The 26,294-nt window shown below is 35.4% G+C and overlaps 3 protein-coding genes across 3 annotated transcripts; 1 reads left to right on the top strand and 2 right to left on the bottom strand.

Annotated features, from left to right (window-relative positions):
* Positions 1-1,392: 1,392 nt before the first annotated feature.
* Positions 1,393-9,414, top strand: LOC117920454. Its single transcript, XM_034837996.1, has 6 exons — positions 1,393-2,341; positions 5,079-5,270; positions 5,368-5,607; positions 6,486-6,703; positions 7,918-8,172; positions 8,905-9,414. Exons 1-6 carry the CDS (start codon positions 1,942-1,944, stop codon positions 9,121-9,123), a joined length of 1,524 nt encoding a protein of 507 aa, XP_034693887.1. The 5' UTR covers positions 1,393-1,941; the 3' UTR covers positions 9,124-9,414.
* A 1,377-nt stretch (positions 9,415-10,791) lies between these two features.
* Positions 10,792-17,211, bottom strand: LOC117919544 (mitochondrial import inner membrane translocase subunit TIM14-1-like). Its single transcript, XM_034836703.1, has 3 exons — positions 17,068-17,211; positions 13,268-13,440; positions 10,792-11,346 (listed from the first exon to the last, which is right to left on the bottom strand). Exons 1-3 carry the CDS (start codon positions 17,068-17,070, stop codon positions 11,190-11,192), a joined length of 333 nt encoding a protein of 110 aa, XP_034692594.1. The 5' UTR covers positions 17,071-17,211; the 3' UTR covers positions 10,792-11,189.
* Positions 17,212-17,977: 766 nt separating this feature from the next.
* Positions 17,978-23,388, bottom strand: LOC117920875 (protein IQ-DOMAIN 1-like). The gene is made up of 6 exons (XM_034838547.1): positions 23,230-23,388; positions 22,564-22,679; positions 22,168-22,470; positions 19,917-20,138; positions 19,251-19,370; positions 17,978-19,063 (listed from the first exon to the last, which is right to left on the bottom strand). Exons 2-6 carry the CDS (start codon positions 22,636-22,638, stop codon positions 18,344-18,346), a joined length of 1,440 nt encoding a protein of 479 aa, XP_034694438.1. The 5' UTR covers positions 22,639-22,679; positions 23,230-23,388; the 3' UTR covers positions 17,978-18,343.
* Positions 23,389-26,294: the final 2,906 nt, after the last annotated feature.

The raw sequence follows: 26,294 nt of genomic DNA, 5'->3' as shown, positions 1-26,294 counted from the left end.
TCAGCTCAAATGCAGGGATGTGGTGGTTTTTTTTGCCTAAATATAGAGCTAAATTCTTGATCTCGACCTCTCCCTCGGTATAATGCATCAATGATTCCCTCACATGTGATTGTATTGAGTCACCATAGGATAAACCTGGGAGTGCAATACGAGCCTTTCAAGCCGACACTAGGGGCATATTGAAAGTGATGTGTTCCCTCTGAATGGTCCTGAAAGAAGCGGACACATCTGCTGAAGCGGAGGAACGCTAAAAGAAGGGTCCAGAGGAAATCTTCTATCTCCAATGTCTTTCTGGTTTGTGCGACATCCGACCTACCACATGCTTTGAACTTGCCTCAATACAGTGAATTAATTGTGTGCCACATACATGACCCTTGAGGCTTGATCAATTCCTCTCACAACTGGCTTTTAAGCAACCCTATCATGATCTGATCAAACCAACGGCTCATCTTAATAAAACCCAAATTATATTGGACCGCCCCTTTTTCTCCAACTACCTATATATATAAATGCTTTTAATTGTAATAAAGTAAGTCATCATAAAATATGGTTAAAATTTAAATGATTCAGCATATGTCGCTATCCTAAAGTAATAAAAGAAAGGGAATTCCAAGTTGGGAAGCGTGAAGGGAAAGGGCAAAGGAAGGCCTTCCATTAGTTTATTGTCTGACCAGTATGAGCCCAGTCATCCCAAGCCCCAACTAACCAGGGACCACCACCAAAAGTTTCTTATAGTTAAAGCCAAATCTGCTCATTTCCACACATCACCTCCTCGACTCCTCATTGGCTTTGCCAAAATTCCACGATTAACCCCACCGTCACTCCCACTTTCACTGTTTAAAAAGGATCCATGTGCACGTCCACGAAAATTTCATTCTTGGATCTTCTTCAATCTTCGCAGCAACTGACGGTCCAGATCTAAGGAGAATTTATCTAGGGAGAAACGCCGTCGGAGCTGATTTGAAAAATTACAGAAAAATAAATAAAGCGGTGGAAGAAGAAGAACATTCCTCCAATCACATACACTCACCACATATTACTCTGACTTTCAGCGCAGTACATTCTGACCGGCTGTCGGCGGTGGACTCCCCCTCCTAATAATTTGACTTGCAAGAAAATCATCCTTATCAGCTTATCTTACCATTACCACCTAACCCATGTCGTTTATTATACGTTTGTATTATTGGGTTAAAGTATGTATAGTGAATAACCCAATTTTAAAAAAATTATCCGACAAATATTTAAAAAATGGAAGTATATGATTTGAAAATGATTTTTCCATTTTGTAAATATTTAAAAAAAAAAACCAAAATATTCCTGTCCCCAGTCATCAACGCAAACAAACAAGGAGAAAGAAATATCATAAATTGATGTAAAATGAGAGAATCTTATTACAAGTCCCCTTGGCAGACCCAGTTTGAAAAGGGAGTGAGCAGAGGAAGAAAAAGGGCCATTAATGGGGAAGAGCGGTTAGCCGGCCACCAGTTCCCATAAAAAGATCCACACAGAACCTGAACCAACGGTTTCAGTGTCCCAAAGGAAAAGATAGCTAGCTACATGGCAATGCCACACACTGATGCTCTGTAGTCTTTTTTTTTTCTTCATTTCTTTTTCTAAATACATCTTTTAATTTTTTAGTGTGTTGTGGAGAAGATTTGATTCCTTTGAATGATGGTCGGTTAGGGCTTTTTTTTTTTTTTTTTTAAATAAATTTTTTTAAATTACTCAGCTTCAAGATCACGCCTGTAAAGTTTCTCCCCATTTCTGTTTTTTTTTTTCTCGTTTCGCATTATTGATTTTCTTTTTAAAATATTTGCTCCGAATCTTCTTATTAAAGCAACCTTAAACCTCTCTCTTTTGAAACTGCTTTTGATTGTGATGGTGGTGGTGTTTGGGGCTTGATGCTTTTGTGGCCGTAACGGCGTCGTTTTTGTGGTGGACATGTCGGAGGTCAATGGATCGAGGTCATGGAGGGAGGGGCTCGCTAGCCTTGTGGACGACACCGGGCATCGATACAACACCGGTTCGTTCGAGACCAGGAGATCGGAGTTCACCGTCGCCGGAGACTCGCCGGAAGGTGAAACGGAGAGTTTGAGGGACCAGGTGCAGGGGTTCTTGAAGGCGTGGGGTGAAATGGTGGTGGAGTTGGGGAGAGGCTGCAGAGACATAGTGCAGCAGAGCCTTGTGACCGAGGATTCATTCATTGTTAAGAAGCTTGGCGGGCCGTGTTCAAAAGTTGGCAAGAGATTGAGTTTTTTGAACGATTATTTTTTGCCGGAGGATCGCGATCCTATTCACTCCTGGACGGTCATACTATTAGTTTTCCTAATAGCCTTTGCAGGTATGAACATGCATATTTTAAGGAATCTGAAGACATTTATTTGATTTTTTTGTGTGGATTACATCACTATTTTATAGCTTCAGAATGCTTTTGTAATTATTTTTTTTAAAACTTGTATAGGCAGATTAAGGCTGGTCTAATTGCTTAAATCTAATGATTTTGAAGGAGATTGGTGTGATTGGATATAAATATCATTAGGTATAGTGATTAGTGACCGACACCAGCCATTCAATTAATCATATCTGAGGAATAGCTTTGAAACAGTCAGCAAAGAGAAGTTCCACCATTATTGGCCTTTCCCCTCTTTATCTTCAATTACTACCTCTATCAAAATTTTATTTTTTAAATTATGAGGAAATCAAATTCAAAACCTTTTATACTATTTTTACCACCTTAATTCCCAATTGGATTTTGAACTCTTAATTTATTTTCATTTCATAGTTTTCCCAGTGAAAATCACTTGCTTATTTTGTCCTTGTTTTATTCCATTCTGGATTAAAGATTTTCTGGACGATCCACTTTCGATGGATATTCACAAATGAAATGATAAACCAATTTGTGTAGAGCATCAGCAATGAAATTCTGAAATTGGCTGTGGTCATGGATTTGATTGGACCCTTGTTGAACCGAACTTGCTGCTGCAGTGTTGCCCATTGAAGACTCATGCAATTATTGCCTGTGTTTTGTGGACTCTGGGAAAGTATGTTAGTTCTTTTGGGTCTAACTTATAAACCGAAGTCCACAATGTCACAGACCTTAAATGCTTCACGCCTCCATGTGGCTCTTGGTTGCTTTCAAGGCTTCCTTGAGCCCTATCGTAAAAGAAGTGTCTGCATGGCATAGCTTGGCGACCATGGGTGCTTCATTCACTTTAAATATCATTGAAAAATAGGATAGGTTTCTGAGACCATTTCTTACCTTATGTTTGAGTCATAGAAAATTCGAGGGAAAATGCAACAAAAAGAAAATAAAGAGGAAAAATAGAAGGAAAATAAGAAATTGATTTAAGGTTAATAAATTGTTTTTACACACTCCTTCAAATTTATTTTATTTTATTTCATCTATATAAAAATTAAATAATTCAAAAGTGTGTAAGTTTCTAATTAATTTTAATTATATTTGATTTTCTTTTGCATTTTCCATGACAAACCAAACATGAAAAAAATTATTTTTGTTAACATTTTTTTTCTTCTTCTTAATACTTTCTTGGAACCAAGGGGAGTTGAATGTATATTTTGGCAATAACTATGTTTGATGTTTTGTTCTTGATTTTGCAGTTTTCTCCACTTATGTTTGTAGGATATTCAAAAATATTTTTAGCCCTGCAAAGCAAATTTTAATTTGTATTTCTAGAGAACTTTCCTGTGACCAAATGTAGCATTAGTATTTTTAGAGAGCTTTTAATTTGTTCCTCTTTTCCTTTTTAATAAACACATGTTAGGTATACATTTAGACTATGTTTGGTTCCCAGAAAGTTTGAGGGAAAATGTAAGGGAAAGAAAACAAAGAGAAGAAAAGCAGAATGAAAGAAAAAACAAACGAAAATAAAAAATAGATTTAAAATCATTAAATTATATGTATATCCTACTTCAAACGAATTTTATTTATTTAACTCTTTTATACAAAGATTAGATAATTTAAGAATTTATAATTTTCTTACTGATTTTGATTGAATTTGACTTTTATATTTTTCATAATAAGACCAAACATGAGAAAATCATTTTCCTTAGGTTATATTTGGTTCCCAAAAAGTACTAAGGAAAATGATTTTCTTATATTTGGTTGTACTATGGAAAATACGAAAGAAAGTCAAATATAATAAAATAAGTAAGAAACTTATGCATTTTCAAATTATTTAATCTTTATATGAAGGAACTAAAATAAGATAAATGAGTTTGAAATAGTACATGAAGATAATTTATTGACTTTAATTTGTTTTTTTATTTGCCTTCACTTTTTCTTTCTTTTTACTTTTCCTCTCTATTTTCTTTCCCTTGCCTCAAATTTTTTGGGAACCAAACATAGCCTTAATATTTTATTTTTTTTCTTTTCTTAATACTTTTTGGGAACCAAACATAGCCTTAAGAAGAGGCTTGTGCAATGCATATCCTGTACCCATTGCCATAATGAGTCATGACTGACAGAGGTACTTCTCTAATTTCTGAAGTGTCAATATTCTACAAGTTCCAAGCATAGGATTTAGGGACTCTCCCTCCAAAGAGCTGAAGCTCACTGTTATAAAAAAAAATTATAATGAGAAGTTCTTTAACAAAAAGAGGCATCAGATTAAGTGCATTGGAATCTTTGCTGTACTCTGTTGATGATAAGATGGTAGGAATTGTAGCATAACAACTTCATTCCTACTGTTCATACAGATTCTCCGCACCATTCAGGTGAAACTCAATAAATCAAGGATGGATAAAATGGAAAATGATCTAAGAGCAATTTGAAATCCTAAAGGATGCAAATTTTTTCCAATATATGCCTTTAGTGCTGTAATTCTCAATGGAGAGGATTGCCTTTCTTCACCTTCTTAGGAAATTTCTCATCTTTGATCTGCTGCTTCTTTTTGGTTTTCATTTTCTATGGTTCCTGACAGATTGTCAGACATAAACTATTTTCTAAAATCCTTAATACTTGGGTATAGATGAACTTAGTAAATTACTATGTGCTCATTCTTTTTCCCTCAAGTCATTTTTTAGACAGCTTTTGATTTGACATTGTTAATGGTGTGCAGTATTGAGTGTAAATACCAAACATGATAGTTCTATCCCACGAATAAAGAAAGTATGTATACATCCTCCTAGTGCTAGCCGTGTGCTACTTCCTGATGGTCGACACATGGCTTATCATGAGCTTGGTGTTCCAGCTGACAGAGCTAGGTTTTCCCTGATAGCACCACATTCTTTTCTTTCCTCAAGACTTGCAGGTAGAAAACAACTGTAATTCTTCAATTTATTGTGTTTTTGGTGAAACTTTTTGAGAATTTGTCATTTTTAATTTTTAAAATTATTTTTGTATGAAAGGTATACCTGGAATTAAAGCACCGCTGTTGGAAGAGTTTGGTGTTCGCTTGGTAGCATATGATCTTCCTGGTTTTGGGGAGAGTGATCCTCATCCCATCAGGAACCTTAACTCATCAGCATTGGATATGCTGTACTTAGCTAACACTGTTGGTGTTAACGACAAGTTCTGGGTGTTGGGTTACTCTAGTGGAGCCATGCATGCTTGGGCTGCACTTAGATACATTCCTGACAGAATCGCAGGTACCAAGCTTTTCAAATTTTGTTTATAATAACTATTGCATGATCTTGTGATTCTAATAAAAAAATGGAGAGGTTGGCTCTCAAGTGCACACATTTTGGGTTCTGCTCACAAGTGGTTTTCAGCATCAAAAGCAGTCCAGCAATCTTTTGCTCAACTGGAAGGTGGCTCAGCTAACATAACTCAACAATATTATTAACAAACTGTTTAGGTTTGGCTTGGGCTTAACAAGGTCTTGAAGTACATCTAACTGTCTAAGTTTATCCCAAGGAATCTAACTTTCTTGAAGTAAGAAAGCATTCAGTACTAGATGGACAAGAGGAGTATAGCTCTCCAATTGGATTCAAGGGTGATGCTCTCTCTCACAAACATAGACACACACACATCCAAATATTTATTGTGGGAGGTAAATAGTATAATGCCACCTGAGCGGCAAGTTGGCAATATAATGAGAAATAAGGTGAATCCACATGTTTTCATTCATAAGAAATAGGAAGATTTAACTGTATCTGTTTGGAACCATGGACACAGAAACAGTCTTACCATTCTCTGATCCCACCCAAAATTTAGTAGCTTGTGTCGAGTCTTACAGGATTATGCCATACACTAATATATATAACTTAGTTCTGTAATCTGGTTGTTTTATGGAAATTATGCAAATAAACTTAGTAGTATAATGCTTTACCAATATGACTTGCTCATCTGATGGAGGTTATGCTAATCAGACTATTATTCTCATGTTTGGATACTATGCACTGTATTTATACCCTTTGTATTTTATTCCCTGAAAACATAGTGTGTCCTTGTGATTCAGTTATGATCTACCAAGGTCCTGAATGAACTCTGCTACATATTATATAATCTATAACTGAATGTGCAGGTGCAGCGATGTTTGCACCAATGGTTAATCTTGATGAACGAAGAATGACCAAGGAAGAGAGGCAAAAAACTTGGGAGAAGTGGGTGACAAGAAGGAAACTGATGTACTTTTTAGCTCGAAGGTTTCCTAGACTTCTCACTTATTTCTATCGCCAAAGCTTCCTATCTGGAAAGCATGGTCCAATTGACAAGTGGTTGGCTGTGTCTCTGGGAGAGAAGGTAAGCACATTTTTGTCATAAATTACTCCAGGATGATCAAAACCTTTAGAGAGTTCCAACCACACTCACTGCTTTTTAATTTCATTTCTATGTGTCAGTGTATTTGGATGATGTTAGTACCTGGTTGATTTAGTAATACTTGAGATTACCGATAGTCAGGTGGCTAGTTTACTAATGCAATTGTTGGCTAATGCTAACATATTTTCATGTTGGTAAGAGTTTCTCATTGGTCTTTTCTTGAGTTACCTGCATGTAATTAATGTAAATGCATCTTTACTAGTTTTACCAATGAATTAAGTTGCATGCTATTTATAGTCAGTTCTGGACCATGTTCCACAATTTATGATTCAGTGTTCATGCTATTTGAGAGAATAACAAGGCAAGCTAAAAAACTTTTATTCAGTTGGGTTATTTATCGATTTATTTATTTATATAAAAAAATCTTTATATTTAGTTTTTGATAAGAACCTTTTCATGAGTTTGAATGGTTTACTTCGGGAAGTGGGCCTGGTAAAATTTCCATACTTGTATTCACATGCAAATGGTTTTAGTTTTGAAAATCTGATTTTCCTTTGCAAACATCCTCTTTCAACTAGGTGTAGAACCTTATTTTGTTTCATCAATGTTCGGTGGTTTATGTTCTTTCTGGTAAAAGAAACTCGTTGTAGTAGAGAAAAAGATGAGCATAGGTATACCTATTCTGCCATTATTTTAGAAGTTGCAGAAAATCAAACCTCTATTTACTCAATTATTGATCAGTTCAATGAAACCAACATGTAAATCAAATTTTCCTCTTCATGCAATATGTTGAACAGGGAGTTTGATGATTCTTAAAACTAATCTCGAATGCTTAAGAAAGAAAAAAAGAAATGCTGCATGTATTCTTTTTGTTTGTTTAGGCAATGGGAGGCTGTTGGTGCTTCCACTTATGTGCAAATGACATTTAACAGTCTAACAACTGTGGAATGACACCTTCACTTACAAAACCTGTGCTAATTTTTTAATGCTCTGTTAGAAGGCTCATCTACATTGTCTGCAAAACTAACATTTTGAGGACGAAGTTAGATTTTTGTTGTAACTAACCATACTACTCGAACAAGATGTAAACTGCTCTTTCACAATCTTAATTAGGTAAACAGTCTACATAAGCTACGATTGAGACCTAGCTCATGATTTCCATGATGGTTCATATAACAAAATCTTGACTTGCTCAGGATAAAGCTCTGGTTGAAGAACCACATTTTGAAGAGTTTTGGCACAGGGATGTGGAGGAGTCAATTCGTCAGGGAAATGTAAAACCATTTATAGAGGAAGCTGTGCTACAGGTGTCAAATTGGGGTTTTAGCTTGGCAGATCTTCAGGTTCAGAAGAAATGCCCACGGAAAGGTATTCTTCCTTGGCTCAAGTACATGTACAGTCAGGCTGAATGTGAATTGACAGGATTTCTAAGACCAATACACATATGGCAGGTTTGCATCTTCTTCCTCGTTTGTGTTGTTCTGATTTACTGTTTACTGCAATATTGTTTTCTTCATAGGCTATTGTAATTTACTTCTATTATAAATTTGATTAGTTTCTAAAGGTTAGCTTCAATATATAATTTTTTTTGGTTCATTTGAACAGAATCGGGATTTACCTTGGTTTGTCTAGTAACTAAATAAAGAAGTGCATGCCCAAGTGGATTGTGCTATTTCTAATGTGTTCAATGATATAGGAAAGTATGATATGTTGAGTCTTTATGCAATGCCCTGTCTGAAAATTTTCACAAAATTTCCTGGACGATTTAGCGCAGCAGACTTGAATTGAGAGAAACAGGGTCCAGCATGAATCTTAGTTCTTTCTCGTTTGATTTTAGCTGATCAATATTAGCAAATTAGGCCCATTTCTTCACTGAACAGTGGAAATTTTGGCCTAAATTATATCATGAAAATGTCTCAGATGATCAGGCCTTTACTAGTCTCCATCTCTGTCTCTCTCTTGCTCATGGATTTTATTGGGGTTGGGGGCTATCTATTGATGGCTCTCTCTGTAGTGATTCACTTAGTAAATTGGATAATCTTTTCAAAGATGTAGAAAAGACCTTATATGTATAGATGCATACCTACTTAATGTTACAAAATGAATAGAGCAACTTAGTTTAAGAATTTCTTAAATCGGTTGTATAGCTTTCTTCATTTCTGAATTTTGTTGATGCTGAACAGGGAATGGATGATGAAGTAGTGCCACCACCAATGACCGACTACGTGAGCCGGATTCTAGCTGGGGCCAATGTTCATAAGCTCCCAAATGAGGGCCACTTTTCTTATTTCTTTTTCTGTGATGAATGCCATAGACAGATACTCACTACTCTTTTTGGTAGCCCACAAGGTCCGCTAAACAACACGTTAGACGCCACTGATTCTGCCACAGCCACAGGATGAGATGTCTAATTTTAATTTATTCAGTTTCTTATTCTGATGTAAATACCCATAGGTTTCCTCATTTGGTTAGAGAAGCATGAAAGACCATATGTTCGAGTCATCATTCTGTTTCAAAATTATCAGACTATATAAGCACGTAAAAGTGAATAGTTTGAAAGGTAAAGAGGCAACAATTTTAATGCTTTCTTTCTTTCTCTCACTTGACATTATCCTCCAAAAATTCTCTTTGGAGTTTCCCTTCTACCTCTGCCCGAGTCTGACTGAATGGATAAGTCCTCTCAAATTGGATCTTATTATTGCATTTGTGGGGTTTCTTTCACCTAAAAAGTACTTATGGGGAAATGTCTCCGAATGTGCTTCCAGGAATCTTCTTAGCAGGATAGAAGTTTCCTTACGAATGGTTCCCTCCTTTTTGTTTGGGGAGTTTTTACTTTTTAGGTCTAGTAAAAAATTAATGGGTATATTTAAAATAAGATTTGGATAAATAATGACAATGATTGCCTTCTCCTGAGGAAGAAAACATGCACAGGTCGTTGATTGTTTTGGAAAATGTGAAAGGAATATTGTTGGATTCTGATGGCAAATGGGACTGGCAGAAAGTGTTGATGCAGGGATATAGAGTGCCCACTCAAGCATTCTAATGAACAACCCATTTTAGCTCTAGTCTGTTATCTCTTTTTATTTTTCATGGAAAGAATTCTACCAGCGATGAAAAAGTGAAGGGACTAGAGTTCTTCCGTTAGCTTCAAGTGAGATTTTTTTGTCAACATATGAAAATTCTCTCCCTAAACAAACAGTGGATCATATCAGCAGCAAGGAAGCATATTTAAAAAAAAAAACTGAAAATCAACAAATCAATCTCGACTATTGGAGGCAAGAACCCAAATTAAAATTATAAAAAAAAACCTGAAAATCTTAAAATTGGTTGAATTCTTTAAAAACCAATTTACCAAATGAAGAATCAGACGTGTGAGAAAGGAGGATAACATATCCAAAAGAGGAGGGATACCATATTCGGGAGCATGTACAAACTACAAACCAAAATTTGGACATCACCATTCACCACTTGTCCATCGCATCAGGCGTGGACGGCCTCAAATGATGAGAAACCTACAATCTCTCCCCTCCACCATCAATAGCATCATGAAAAAAACGGCTGACTCAGCCATTACAAGCAGGAAATCCTCACCGCTCTTTGACAAAGCATTTTCAATAAAAATAAATAAATAAATAAAATAAGATGTGAAATGTCCCACCTTTTCTATAATTTATCATCCCAAAACAAATGAACAGCACTAATCTGATCTTAGGTATATGATCTAGTTGACCAGCAGCTAGAGTAATTCTAATTCTGATATAATATCATGATAAATACCAACTTATCATTGAGAAGCCTAGGTGAAACTCCTAAGTAGATATCGTGTTCCAAACTCATTCAAAGGATCCACAAATCTATTGTTTGGCCAGTTGGTAATGATTGAAGAATCATCCTCATTGAGGATATTTCTGAGGCTAGATGCATAATTTCCTCAACTTGCAGAAAGTACAAGAGGAGAGAGAACAATCTTCACATGGTCTGGAGGAGGCAGCCTCCAAGATATCACATGACAGACCATTCAATCCCTCAATTAAACTAGCATAAAACACTCATATTCTCGGAGCATGAAATGCCCAAACACATGCACGTTGGCTTCTCGTATTTAAGCTAAAGCAGGAGGAAATTGTTTCACATACAAGCAAACTGCACCATGCTAAGCTTCATAATGGCAATCAATATTTGATTGTGTTACACTCGTGAAAAGTCAGCCCGCAGGTGTTTCTCACACTCAATAAAGGGCACTGAACTTTCCAAATAATGTACAACTATTGGGTCTGAAAGAATTGATTGAACAAAAACCCCTCACTTTCTGTTTTATTACTCAAAAAGATTTGGTATGAATACTAGGACACCATGGTCATCTGAAAAGGGTGAAGACGTTCAACTACAGGAGTTTCTCACTCTTAAAACTATTCTTCCTTAGAAATTTGGTGGAAGGACAATGCAGAGACGGGACAAATTAGGGTCATCAAAAGGCTGACTCACTTCCTCTGGTCTTTCCAAGCATCATATCCTTTGCTTCATTAATTTTTGAGGCAAGGTAATGGCTGCCACCTGCATCAGGGTGATTTGCAACCATCACCTTCCTATGTGCTTCCTTGACCTTATCTGCTGGAGTGCTTTCCCTGTTCAAAAGTTAAAAAAAATAGATTAATAAATAATAGGTGAAATACAGGATGAATTAAGGAAAAAATATATCAAACTTGGGGAGTGGAGGGTGGTTTGGCAGGCAGGAGGGGTAGGAGAATGTCATTAAAGGGGTATACAACGAGTAAAACAGGTAGAAGGAAAAAAAACAGAGAATTTGCACTATTTCATCAGTCATGGTTAAAAAAGACAAGGAAAGAAAAAAATGTGAAACACCAGTGGCAGTGACTAAGCAATATGTAGCAACTCAAGTAAAGAATACATTCTGCATCCTTAGAACATCATTTCATTGATAAGCAAGAAGATGAAAAACATTTTCAAGCTCTGCTGACTTGAATTCAAATCTGTGGTACTAACTCCAGAGATCTCACTCACTCATCCAGGAGATGTGCTTCATGTTTAGAAGCAAATCAAGTTAGGCCCTTCCATTCCTGGCCTTCATTCCAACCAGCAGGAAGGTTCAATGGAGTCAATGTGGGATCAAAAAATATATTTCTAGCTTCATTAGTTTTTCTAGTAGATATTGCCTGGCCATATTCCTCTCCAACAAAATGGCAGCTTCTTAATCACGACAATACTACTCTGTAGAAGCAGACATGTATCTCATATTGTAGAGTTTTACAAGTCAAACATAGAGAATGGAAATTATCATCTTTGACCTTCTACACATATCCCCAGTAAATACATGCAGAACAATCAAAAACCAGTAATGGGTTGAGTTTAAGTCAAACCCACCCAAACTGAAAATAGAAATTTTTTAGAGCAATTTATTAAGAATATTTAGCTTTAATAATCAAAAGTAAAGAAACTTCCAGTGGCTTAGTTACATCCTCATGATGATGGGGCATTTGCTAGAGATCAGATCATGGTGCATCCTGCTCTTGACAATACAAATCAAGTTGGTTTTCAGATTGATCAAGTTTAGGAACCTACCTGACCAACAAAATTACATTTTGGCTGAATCTAAGTAACTAAATGCAACCAGTTAACGAAATGGCTCTACTAAAGGAGGTTTGTCTTTACAACCTCTTCATTTTTACAGGTGTCTCTGTTAAGTGTAAGAAAACCGCATTGTTAGATGTAGATGCATATGAGAGAAATACAGGGGGAATACCTTGGAGTCTTTCCAGTCTTTTAAAAGAAGATATTGATATATTCATAGTTTTGAAACGTCTTGTTTTATAGATTCCTAGATCAAAAACATAAAACCAGAACCTATAGCTAAACAGAACTCTCACCCTGAAAGATTTTTTTGAAAGAACCACACCCTGTGCATCCCACTCATCATTCAGAAATTTCATATACTACTCCCCCCCAAAGAAAGAACTCATCCCAAAAATTAATTTGATTTTTTCAAATCATTAACAAACCAAGCAAAACCCAAACCAACTTGACTTTTAGGAACATAAGATGCTTGGCATAACTCATGGTTGGAACATTATCCTTTCTTTATAGGAAGACCTATCCTCATCCCCTTGCTGTAGTAATCTTAACATTTTCTAACACCAAGCCTCTTATTTTTACTCTATTTTCCAATAAATTTAACATCAAGTTTTCTGACCAAAAAAATAAAAAAATTTAACATCAAGTTTTGTATTAGGCTGCTGACAGACAAATAAATATAAATAACGAGCATGCAACGTCCAAAAGGTAGAACTTTGTCACAAGTGTTTCATGATTCTACCAATGCCAACATAATTCTCTTATTCATTACCACTTAAAAATGCAAGATGTCATGGCCACCTAACACAGGAAAAGAACAAAACTTGTATTATCAGTTTTATCATAGAAAATAGTGGTTGTTGCAGGTATGGTGGGAACCCCAAGTTTTGGGTCTCATCAAAAATAAAAAATAAAAAAGTAATCAAACTCATATGTCAGTAGAAAATATCAAGGTACCTGATTCCAAGAATAAGAGCTGCTTCCCTCCTTGTCATTGTGGGCTGGAAACCACCTTCATAAAACTTGCGTAATGTAGGTGGTCTTGCCTTGAATGCTTGCCAAGCCTGAATTCCATATCTACCAGCAAGAGCAGCAGCAGCAACTGCAAGTCCTGCTACCAATGGTGTACCCTGGACCAAATTTCAGATTTGGACTTCATTACTTTGGGGTATGGGTTACTGATGCACCAAAAATGTGCAAGTTGCAGTCATCGAGCAAAGGTGTAGTACCAATTTTAAATTATAAATCGATGAACAACATGTTCCCTATACAAGAATGACAAACTTATACCAAATCACTGTTTCAACATCATTGTCACCTTTTATGCCAACCAAGTAGTCTAGTTTGTGGATTTGTAGATGCCTTTGATCTTATACTTCCAAGAATTATGTGTGGCTGCACTCACAAGGGGATTGAAGAAAGTGGAGGAACAGAACCCTGAGACTTGAATTTTGAAAAGTGCAACAGGGATGCAAAGAGGAGGAAACATGGGTTGAGAACAGGGCATAAGGATGTTTGTCATCCTAGGCATCCACATGATCATCACAGTGCAGGTTTGGATTGTTGAAGGATAAAACAAATTGGTGCTGCCCAGACCGACTATATTTTTTGGATCCTTCTTAGCCAAGGGGACTTCAGATAATATCAAAATGGATTAATGTTCCAAGGAGGTTACTGGAGCAGGTTGGACCTCAAGTGTGGCCAGTACTTGAGGTCCACAGCAAAGATAGCACAGTACGGTGAAGTGGGACATGGAAAAGGAAGGGGGTGGGCAGAAAGAGTTGTATATTGCATGTCCCTTGTCTAATTATCACTGAACTGCACTCTATACTTTGTTTTTCTGATGCCAATCTCAAATTAAGGGTGGCTTAGTTCCAAGGCAAGTGAATAGAAAATTCGTGTTAACCTGATATACATTACCAGCACATATTCTAACAGTTTAAACTTTTAGGAAAGTCAGTAGCTTAACATGATAAAACTAGAAGTTTTGAGTTTGGGTCCGTCTATCCATCTACTGTTGTCAATTTGCCTCTCAACAGATGGGTATGGGGTTGGACATACCAGTACGTGAGGGGATTAACCTAAGCCTCAATACATTGTGAGCTTATATTCTAACTCAAGGCTTTTCAAAATTTAATAACTTAACATGATATTAACTAGAGGTCTCAAGTTTGAGTCTTACTGTCCCCATCATTTATCTACTAATACTGTTGACTTGTCTCTCCATTTGTGGGTATGAGGCTGCATGTACCAACACTAGAGGTAGGTATTAGCCTACTATACATTATGAGACTCATATCCTAACAACTTAAACTTTCTGGTGGTAGATAAACATGGTATAAGAGTGAACCCTTTCAACTAATATTGTCCTCATCTATTTATCAACTACTCCTATTGGTTTATCTCTCCATGTGTGGCTATGGGATTGCATGTAAAGGAGAACATTGACTCAGTGTGCATTGTGGGTCCAAATCCTAACCACTTTAAGTTTTTAGATCAAGTTTGTAGCTTGATAATAAGAAATTGATTGTAGTTGTTGTATCACAGTTTTTGATGAAAGAATAAGAGGATAAGAGAGCTTTAAGACGATACATAATTGACCAATAGCAATTGTGGACCCAACCACATGTAGAAAAGTACTAAATGAGAAGAATTTGATGGAATAAAGTGGATATTAGGGAAAGAAATTCTATCATAAATTAACAATCCATTTGCCATAGATGGAGTACGAATGTCTAATGAGGAAAGTGTGAGAAGAGTTTACATAAAAGGGGAAGTAGGAACAAATTAGTCTGAAACAAACATTGTCCTCTATCCACCTTATGGACAAGATAGAATCACAAATTTTCTTTACATATACCCCAATGCCTGGATGAGAGTTATTCACACAAGAAGATTGAAAGTTAATGAAATGATTCTATAGGAAGGGCTGATCAAATAAGTATGGGTAGAACAAAATAGCTCGTATGAAAAGCTGCAACATATAAGTCAACTTTAGATGGCTTGGGTTTTGCATTGCTGATCAAGCCAAGGCTCAGTTTAAAAAAGCCATTTGACAAAAAGGAGATACAACATAATGATGGTGTTAGATGGTGATAAGGTACCAAGAGAGATGGTTTGACTCCGGCACCTTATCAGATAAGCAGAGATATTGTTGAGGATAATGAAAGCATTGATGAAATATAAAAAACAGATCAAGTTTTCAAAATTATCTTTTTTTGTCATAGGTAAACTTTTTTTAATCCTTTCTGGGACTTGAGCCTTAATCTCCTACATCCTGACTTGGAAAAAAAAATTCCCATTACCAAACACAAAACTCCTCTCAGTGAATAATATCCTAACATACCCTGAATAAAACATTATGGAAAGCTCATCCTGCTCCAGAGCAGTCTCCTCTAAAATCAGAAAACCACTAATTTCTCAGGCCAAAGAAGTGGCAGATAATGGCTCATTCTGCTTCTAAAATTAAGATTTAAGGATTATATGCTGCAAATCCAAGATGGAGTTATAATAATTGATTTAAGAGCTTTTGAAAGAGACTTAACAACTTTTCCTTTTAATATGATGAAATCATCAAAGTATACCTCATCATCATTCTTGATACTTTAAAATTCCAAATCCAACTTCTTCAAGGCATATTAGGGATATAAAGTCTCTGGGTGCTAAGATATGTGGGCTCAATAGCAACAATACATTTAAGAGAACACGAATTCATGTGGTAACAACATTCGCGTCTATCCTTCTAACTGAAAGATCAATATGAACCTAAACACAATTAACCACGAACCTAACTTGCCAATTGAATCCCATGTACCCATTCCTTTATTTTGACCTGTGCACCAAGTAACACCAATGAAAGTGATATTTCTGATAAATCAAGAAACAATGGTACCTGGATTTTCCTTTCCTTTTCTAATTCGGACTCAATACAATTCCTTATCCATATTTGCAAGACACTGCAACACTTAATAAACTTAATCAATGACTATGCTACTACCTCCAACTCAAGTGATATTGCTTATCCTAATTGCATGTCTGCCACACTTAATCAACCTGATTAATGACATCCTCGGTAAAGGAAACAAGATTTAAGCTCAACTGCTTCAAAAATTCCCAGAAAATTTTAAGCTCTTCCATAAATATGCAGCCCCAACACACCATAGCAATCATTCTACCATGTTACGGGTAAAAGCATTCAAGTTTCTCGAGAGAAATGTTGACATAAAGACTTTGGGCTCAAAAGAAAGAAAGCAAAATAAATACAATAAAATTATTTATCATTTGGAAGCGGCCAAGCAAAAGTCCCCACTGGATTAAGCGCAATCCAACTCTTAAGCTTCATTAATGCAATATTCTCATTGTCTGAATTTGAAAACATAAAACAATAAGATTCAGTTCTATTTTCCTTCCTTTTCATATGTTCTCTTAACAACCAAACAACCCTAGAAAGCAACAGGACAGAGAAAAGGAATGCCGAATAAATAACTTATAGACTCCGTTTGGTTGCTAAGAAAATGTAAGGGAAAAAAATGCAAATCTTGAACCTTATTAACAGGCAAAAAAAAAAAAAAGAGGAAAGATACAAAGAAAGAAAGGCCCGATGAATTGAGTCCGTCGAGCTAAGAAAATACAAAACAACAATACGAAAACATAAGGGCCCTCATCTTGTTTTCTTCCCCTTTCCCAGCTATTCCTCGGCAACCAAACAGCGCAGAAACCAAAACCCTAAAATCAATCGGAGATAATGAAACACTCACCATTCCGACTATAGCTTGAGGCCCAAGATATACCGATGCAGATTCGCGGGCTTTCTATGATTTTGGTTTGATTTTCACGACTACGATTCTCAACACGCGCCGTAGGGTTTCGTTGCGTTCAACTAAAAGTGGAGTAAATAATACAAAGGTATTAGGAATCACTTATCAGAGTGCATGACCAACCATTATTTATTTATTTATTTTTTATTATTATTAAATTCAGATTAACGCTATGATTCAAACTCATGATCATATGTCACTTAGGGACCATATTTTCTAATATTCGTTTTAACCAACTAGACTATTTGGTGGGTGGTGAACTATAATTTATAATTTAATATATTTTTAATATGTTAATTCCATTCTAAATTTCTAATTAATTAAAACAACCTATTTTTATAAAAATAAATAGAATATTAGTTCCTAAAGAAACAATATGGCTTGTGAATGTGCAAATCTGGATAATTAGGTTTAAATATTTTAAATTGTTTAAATTATAATCATTGAAATTTCCAATGGATGTGATAATTTGACATTTTCTTCGAATTATATCCATGGGTCGTATTATAAGTACCCAAAAAGTTACTTTATCCTTGGACACGAAGAAAAGATATCATGATATTTTTTTCATTCTTGGTTTTACGGAAACATAGAGTCAGGTTGATGAACACGTAACCATCTAGTTCCTATGGGCATCTCCACTCCTGGAAGAAAGGCATATGGTCGAGCGGATTCTGCCATGCTCAAAATGATGGTGGTTAGGAAATTGTGGGCAGATGAAAGTTTTGCTTGAATTTATAGGCACAAGAAATCTCGACTGCAGGAAAGGAAAAAAGTACATTCAAATTCAATATACCCCGAGACACAGATTAAATCTCATTTTAGATCTGGTGAATGAGCCATAAAGATCGAGGAGAGTGGCAAACTGTAAACAAACCATAAATAAGAAATTGAATATCCATTACAATATTACAACAAAGTGTGTTTCTTGCATACAAAGGAATAAAGAAATGAGACAGAAGGACCAAGTGTTGCTTCTGCAGAGAATAATGACCGAGGAAGAACTGGGTTTTCTAAAATGATTCACCAACTATCACAATCTTTTAAGACCCGAATAAATAGCAAAAGGAGACAGGATGTTTACCCAAGAAGTAAATAATAGCTTTTGACATGTAAGTTGAAGACCCATCCACAAATTAAATAGATTTTCTCTTTTATTCGTTCCTTGCTTTATGCCCATGTAGCTGCTTTCTCTGTAACTCCCTTCCATCAGAGATTAACTAACTGTCCCCCCTCCATTGCTCACAATGCTTTCTGTAAGGGTACTGCTCTCCACCCTTGGTGGACCTGAATGTCGCCTTGGCCTGGCCGGTGAAGCTGGAAAAGAAAGCCGTTTCTTTGCGATTCCTGATGAGCCCTTTTCCGGTGTCCCATTATTCTCCAACCCCAATGGGCTTTGCAATCGTGACTTGGCCTTAGCTGACTTGGTGGGTGCCATGTAACTTGGAACCGCTGGGGAGCTTGCCAGACTCTCATCATCTCCCACTGATGACCCTGCAATGCTATGCCTCCGAAACCGCTCCGACTGCATGCTGGCCATGCTCTTTGTGTCATCATCCTGACCCCACAGATTCCCCCTCGGGCTTGCTGCGGGCTTAAATTTTCCAGCTGCTGATGAGGAAGAAACTGCCTTGGAAGGGGGGGTAGAAGGGGACTGACGGGCAGGAGGATGGTATGGTTTTTGGCTTGCAGTTGGTGAAGGCTTACTGGAATCCAGCAGGTGGCGAGCATAAGCTTTGGTGATTTCTCCTCCAGTGATGCTGCGGCTTCCACTTTTTATGGATGATTGGTCATTATTGAGTTCTTTATCTGTTGTGCTGCGGCCCTCCCATGGCCGGGCCGCCATCCATCGTTCCAACCAGCTCCAACCCCAATGGGGGTTGCTTGGATCCATGAACAATAGGTTTGTGGACTTTGAAGAATTCTTCCACGCTTGCTGCAGGACCAATTCCATCAGGGATTAATCAAGAATTTGCAATAATAAAACATGTGTGTCTACATGAGTACCACTGGTACTTGATTTTCCTTCCATTTCATACCAAGATAACTGGAAGATCCAACTAGTGAGTTCTTGATCCTAAAAATGGATAATGGGCAGGAAATGGTATTGATGAATAGGATACCTGATGAGAAAATGCATAAGCCAGTGCCCTTTCTCTTCTCATTGCTGCCCCTTGCTTGTTTAATAGGCCTGCTTCAATTTGTTCTTTTGATTGTAGGCTGTCATCCCATTCCTCCCCCATCTGTTACAATTTCAAAAACAATCATTTTCTGAAGAAAGGCAGAAAGCTGAAAAACCACCTAGGATAACTGGCTTTGTTCAAGAATCTCTCACAGAAGCAATTAGCTTAATCATGTTTCCCTAGATGAATTTATCTATCTTGACAGCAATCCAAATATGGAGAAGATATTTGGGAAACTAAACTTCAGAATGAAGGCTTCTTTAATTGTCCTATTGAGGGGAACTGAGTTCACATTGGAATGAAATCCTGCATGCATCTTTCCATTCTATAATTTTGAACTCCCTCTTGCAGTCTAGTTTTCCCAAAAAAATAAAAATCAGATGAGTCCAATGTCAACCTAACTGACTGCATCTCAGTTCCCCAAACAGCCCTTAAGACATTATGTATGTGGAAAAAAGCTGATACAACTTGATAAATTGAACCAATAAGTCATTTATAAAACACAAATGTATCTCAGAAGTTGACTGACAAGCAATCCAGATGATGAAAAAAACCTCCAAGATAATAGGGCAATTGTAAGAGTTAGAAAAGAGAACTAGAAGAGACCTTCAACTGCTCAAGCTCTTTTGCCTGTTTCTGTAGGAGTTGTCTCTGGAGAGCCTGATTCTCCTCAGACATCCTGCTCCTCCTATAACAGATCTGAGACTGCACACGAGCAAGAGTTTGCATGCACCGTAGAGTGTTTGCAGCTTGGCGTTTAACAGCAGTCCCTTGTATCAGTGATTGCAACCTGACTAGCCCTCTTAAAGCCCGTAATGCCCTCCTTGCCTGAGGAAAATGAAGATCAATAACACAATTATAATTCCACACATGCTCATAGATTAGTATCTAATTTTTTCTTTTAAGCATGAAAAAAAATAGGCACCTTGATGCATCAAGAAATATTTTGAATATGACAATAGCACCAAAAAAAATCAACATTATCCAACCTTCAACTAGCTAACCCCTTCAACCTTTGCTTTATTTCTACACGTACACACAACTCTCACTATAAAAGGGTATGTCTGGATGCCAACAATTGATTCTCCTCATTGAAAGTATCCTCAAAATTATTTAACTTTACAACTTGGTTGGCTGTAGGACGTGCATTTTCATTACAGATTGCAATACCCCCAACTGAAAATTAGAGTAGAAGTTAATAATTTCCACAGAGTTTCATGTCTGGAAATTGGTTTGCTTGGTTGGCATTTCTGACTAGATCTACACCTAAGATTCTAACATATGGGATGGCTGAATTGATAAGTAGAATAAAGCATCAATCTATGTGTGAAACCTCTCATAAGGCCAAAAAGATCCATCAAATCCAACAAACATCCATTAATTTTCCAGTACCTCCGAAATTTTCATAGATGATTTCCTAAAACTAGTAGGACCAGGAAATATCTATAATGATACTCTGAAATATGAATTAATCGGGCACAAGTTAAATAGTGAAAATCTATGGGAAACTCTCTTTTGCTCTGAGTCCACAATTGCCCCAACCACCAGAAATGCTCAGTAGAGTCAATACTAATTTCATTCATCCAGTCTAACATTTTTTAATAAACCCAATTTCATGGATTTCGTTACTGATATCATGCCAAATACAATTACTATAGCAGCTGAATTTTCTATTTCCCCCCAAAACTTTGGTGCAATTTCTAAGTTTTCAAAAAACCACTGAATATGTTCAATCCAGATTGACTGTTTGAGTGGATATGAGCACCCAATTTGGATTTGAATCAATCAAACTTTTTGCATGAAGACAGTAAATTATTAGATCATCATGGAGGCCCACAAAGAAAAAAAGGAAAGAAAAAGCTGGACATAAGGTTTTATCAGCAGCTTAGGGCCTGCTTGGTAACTGTTTTGAAAAACAATTTTTAACTTTTAAGAACAGTTTTATAACTTAAATATTTTAAATATTTTTAAATATGTTTTAAACATAACTTTTATGTCTAATGTTTTATTATTTTAAATTATTGTACATGTTTGTATAATTATTTTTTAAGATAACCCTACAAAAACAAGTGAAAATAACATAGAAAAACTAAAAGATATTATTTGAAAATACTGTGTTTTCTCTTTTTAAGAACAGGAAACAAAAAACAATTTTTAGTTGTCAAACGCATTTTCCTGTATTTTGTTTTGGAGAAGAGGAAACTGTTCTAAAAAACAACTACCAAACAAACCCTTGAGCTTTCAGTCAAGATTTTTGGACCTAATCTTTTAGGACATATCATAAATGCTAGCCAACAAGAAAATTTAGTACCAAATCTTATCATTATTTTGCATGACCGCATTTTATAGCATTTCAAGTCCCAGATATGAAATAGTCCACTTTCAAAATCTAGCAACCTACTATAGGCAATATTTAGACAAATCAAGAATTGATTTTTTAATTATCTCAACCTTTTTAATGAGAAAGTATACGAATCTAGAAAAGTAAATCTAACAAACTTTAATCATAGGAGGGTGACATATATTCTTGGGCTCCATTTACTACCGTTAAAGTCTTTCTCTAGACGAAAAGGAGTGATTTCAGAGTGGCTTCAAAGTTCAAACAATAGAAACCATAATACCATACAGGCATTTCTACTTTCATTAAGAAAAAATGGCAGTAACAATTTATGCCTGATTTGCTAAAACCTTTTTCTCTACATTAGCCCAAGACATCATATAATTCATAACATCTATCTAGTAAAGAAGTATACCATATAACCTTGGAATGCTGTTAAATATGAGGTTTCAGTCAAGAATTGATGTTTATTCAAACAAACAAACCCCCAAGGAAAAGCAAATTCAAAGGGGTGCATACCAAATAACCTCGGAATGCTGTTTGAATCTTGATTGCCGCTGCTTCCTCTTTTGCTTTTCCCGTTGACTGAGTCAGAGTGGTGATTTCAACAACCTCCACATCAGTCTCAGGAACATCGAGGGAAGCCATGGTAGTTGTGGCTGCAACAGAGTAAACATGCTTGTGATGTTCATTATCAGGTTCGATTGTTTTCACCTCTTCAGGAGGAGCAAGAGAAGGCCCTGGAACAGTTTCTAAAGAGGAAGGATTAGGATCTGGATATTTGTGCTTCCCAAACCATTTCTTCTTGGATTTATCTGCTCTCTGAAAAACAGTCATAAAAAATACACTTAAAAACCATTTAAAATTATAAAAACTTCAAATAACAAAAACAATCACATTGGAATTCCTCCAAACCTGGTCCTTCTTCTCCTTGGGTTCTGGGCTGAGAGCCTTCTTTACGGAAGAAAGCCAGTTCCCTTTCCTCCCCATTTTCTTGTACTCAACCCCACAAAGCTTTAGTTTCAACTACCCTGGTGCCAACAAATTCAAGTTCATAAAATGTCAACTATGTAAAACAGCTTGCCGAAAATAATCAGTGTCATTTTGATTATAGGTTTAATAGAGTCAGTAACGTTGACATCCTGTTTGGTTGTTGAGAAAACTGGGGAAGATAGGAAAAGAAAATTTCGAACTTTCGGTCTATTTTGTTTTAATTCACAAATAATGCAAAAGCTCGCCCCAGCTAACTCAAATAGCTAAGCACAATGAACGAAAACATTTCTGAATAATGGATCCTAACGAAAAATCGGAGAAATAAAGTCTCAGTTTCTTCTATTTTCCCATTTCTCAGCAGCCTACGATGGAAAAGAAGAAAAAAAAATCCACAATTCAAGGAGTCCAACCCACAAATGGCCAGTTTCCAAAGAAATACTTGCTACCCAGATGCGGAAATTGCATGAATTTCGAGAGAATCAAACACCCATTTCAAAAATGCAGACAAATCTACATAATTGCAATGCAAAATCACTCGACAGCTCAAAATAGAAGTACGAAAAATCTCCACCGACAAAGGCGAAGTACCTGCAAAGGAAGATCTGACGAGAACTTGGTAACTTGGGAATTGGGTCTCCTCCTTCCTTTATCTCCCCAAAGCAAACAAAAAGATTAGAAGTTGTAAAGTTGGAGGCTCTCCTTGTAGCAGAAATACCAGATCTTGCCAACGAGATTTCAATGATCAGAAAATTGAGGAATAACACAGCTGGTTTTGCTAGTGTGATTGACCCCACTTCTTGGGTTTAGCAAATTGGGTCCCACTTATTTAACATCCGAAAAAAAATATAAAAATATAAAATAAATAAATCTGCTAATCAGGGGTTAGAGCTACTTCTTCCATAATGATTTCGAAAATTAGCTGTTATTTTTAGAAATAAAATTTTATTTAAGAAATTAAAAAAAAAAATCTTTTTAAATTTATTCTCTACTAATAAATAATGAAAAAAAATTCAAAAATAATTATATTTTAAATTATTTTTTACAACACTATAAAAATAAACTACAATAAATTCTTCAAAAAAAAAATCTTATTGATATATCTATTTAAAAAATAATAATATATTTTTAAATTTTATTTTTAATTATTAACATGAATAGATTTAAAAAAAAAATATCATTATTATTCACTTAGATAATGTTTTAAGTTATCATATAAGGAAGGAATAAGAAAATGAAACTAATACCTACCGCATTGAACCGCGCCAGAAGGTGATTCGAAATAAATGGTGGCGTTGGTTTTACCTACAAATTTAAGTGCAGTAATTTGTTCGAGGGTAACCGCTCAACCCGTGCCGAAATTCGGATTGGCCCGGATAAAATTTGTCTGGGTTACGATTGGGCTGGATTAAAAGGATTCAGACCCGAAAATTTTGGCATTGACATAGGGTCAAAGGCGTGAAAACATTTAACCGTACATTATTATTTTTTTAAAATGTTTTTCAGTAGTGTTATTTATTATTTTATTTAAAATATACAAAATATGAAAAATAATTATATTTTTTCAACTTTTTAATTACATGGTTATTTATTAAAATACTTCATTATAATAACTTGCGAGAGGTTTAAGAACTCTTTATTTTATCGGGTTGTGCCTGACATAAAAATATAAATATTGGATTATTTGATTAAAAGAGTCATTAAAAGTTAAATTTTAACATTTCATTATTTTTTTCAAAGTTTTATTATGATAAAATATCATTTTTTTTTTTGTAAAAATGTATTTTTAAATAAAAACATAGAAAATATTAGATATGAGATTATTTCATCAATTTTAATTAATTAATTAATATTTATAAAAATAAAAATTTCTTTTAAAATATAAATATAAATAAACGGCAAAGATTAGCTTCTAGATTTTTTGGTCCAAATCTTAAATATTCGGATATGGCATCATCCAAAATTACTGTGCCAATAGATAATGAATTTAATTTAAACTCACCCAACAGCAAAAGTGAAAAAGTTAATTCAATGGTTGAGTTAGGTCCAACCAACACCCTGCCTTAATTCAATGCAAAACAACAAGAACCAATTTCCAATTTTGTATCTAAAATTTTAAGGATAAGTGTGAAAGAGACGGGCCTTCATGCTTCCTGATCACACCCTAAATAAGGTAGATAGACTCATAGACTTACATTTAATATTAAAATTGTACAAATTAGTTGTAGCAACTCCCAAATTATCACCATCCATTTATTGTTCCTCCACTGCCCAGCCAGTGCACATGAACCATCGAGCCACCTTCTCAATATAGTATTAGTTAATTATTATAATTATAATTAATTAGTTAATTACAGAGTATAATGTTGGATTACATAATCCAGACCCAATGAGTAGGGTTCATGTCATTAGGCGTAGTCAGCATTACGACTGGCCCATTAGTGTTATAGTTGGGCCCACGTTTGGTAGCTGTATCGAGTACAGGATGTGACCTCTATACAGACCGTTAAACATGATTTTTAATGCAATTATTATTATACCTTTCATAATTATAATACATGACACGTCACGGTCCTCTTTCTTTGCTTATCCACTCTTAATACAATCGACCCTTTTCCTTAACTATTCCTCCGCGGAATTTAATTAATAATGTATTTTATAAATTTTATATGTATTTTGATTTTGATTTAAGGGTCCACCTCTGCCGACAAGGGCTCACGTTTTGATGACTTCACTCATTTTGGTTTTCATACTTTGGCTAAAACCATTATTTATTGGACCGTCAATAAAAATTAATTTTATTAACTTTAAATTCAAATCACCTCTATGATTAAGTTTGATGTTTATAATGAAGTCCGGTAAAAAATATTGGGGTCACGATTCATGTTGGCAGGTTGCGTTTGTATTATGTCAAAACTTATATATTTACTATATTGTTCAATCAAATTTCGACACATAATAATCATATAAAAAAACATAAACCAAAATATTGTTTAATTATTATAAAGATAATACATTTAATAATCAAGTTTTTTCATTTAGTAAATAAATTGAGTAAGTCTTTTATATGTCTACATGATTAATGTCTCAACTAAATATATTTATAAATCAACTGATCTATTTATTTAAAAACAAATTTAAAATGAGTTAAATATGAATTAAATAATTCAAAAATATAATTAGGTAAATAGTAGAATTATTAAATGGGTCAATATAGGTCGAATTCATATTATGAACATTGATACAAAAATTACTTATTTATTAAATGGGTTATACAGATTAACATAAAATTTGACCCAAACTCATTTATACTTAACTTAAACTTGCAAAAAAACGTATTGAGCTCATGTCGTGTTAATGAATCATGCCAAACTTTGTTATCCCTAATCAAGAGTGGTCAAGCTTTAGGGATCAATTGTCTCCAAAAGGGGCTAACTTCAAATGGCCAGGTTGGGCTGATCTGGGTTACAATCCGGCCCGACCAAATTTTTTTTTATTCCGATTGCAATTTTCTACTTTTAGTAGCGCACGAACCTGTCATGTTCTCTATATGGGAGAAACATGGGAGCCAAATTAGAATTATCCACTACTAAAAGTGGGTTTATTTATTGCGTATATCCAAAACTATGTATATTTTGGCACTTACAGAAATTTTA

This window comes from Vitis riparia, chromosome 8 (assembly GCF_004353265.1).
Source record: "Vitis riparia cultivar Riparia Gloire de Montpellier isolate 1030 chromosome 8, EGFV_Vit.rip_1.0, whole genome shotgun sequence".
In the NCBI taxonomy this organism is placed as follows: Eukaryota; Viridiplantae; Streptophyta; class Magnoliopsida; order Vitales; family Vitaceae; genus Vitis; species Vitis riparia.
This window is presented reverse-complemented; position numbering and strand designations above follow the sequence as displayed.

What these genes read in the sequence shown, in the direction of transcription:
- LOC117920875 (XM_034838547.1), bottom strand. Translation starts at nt 22,638, where the DNA reads ATGGGGAGGAAAGGGAACTGGCTTTCTTCCGTAAAGAAGGCTCTCAGC. An exon ending in CCAAGGAGAAGAAGGACCAG is followed by an intron (nt 22,471 to 22,563) that starts GTTTGGAGGAAT and finishes ACTGTTTTTCAG; the next exon opens with AGAGCAGATAAATCCAAGAA. An exon ending in AAGAGCTTGAGCAGTTGAAG is followed by an intron (nt 19,371 to 19,916) that starts GTCTCTTCTAGT and finishes AAATTGTAACAG; the next exon opens with ATGGGGGAGGAATGGGATGA.
- LOC117919544 (XM_034836703.1), bottom strand. An exon ending in GCTCTTATTCTTGGAATCAG is followed by an intron (nt 11,347 to 13,267) that starts GTACCTTGATAT and finishes ACTTTTGAACAG; the next exon opens with GGAAAGCACTCCAGCAGATA.
- LOC117920454 (XM_034837996.1), top strand. Translation starts at nt 1,942, where the DNA reads ATGTCGGAGGTCAATGGATCGAGGTCATGGAGGGAGGGGCTCGCTAGC. An exon ending in TTTCCTAATAGCCTTTGCAG is followed by an intron (nt 2,342 to 5,078) that starts GTATGAACATGC and finishes AATGGTGTGCAG; the next exon opens with TATTGAGTGTAAATACCAAA. An exon ending in CATTCCTGACAGAATCGCAG is followed by an intron (nt 5,608 to 6,485) that starts GTACCAAGCTTT and finishes CTGAATGTGCAG; the next exon opens with GTGCAGCGATGTTTGCACCA.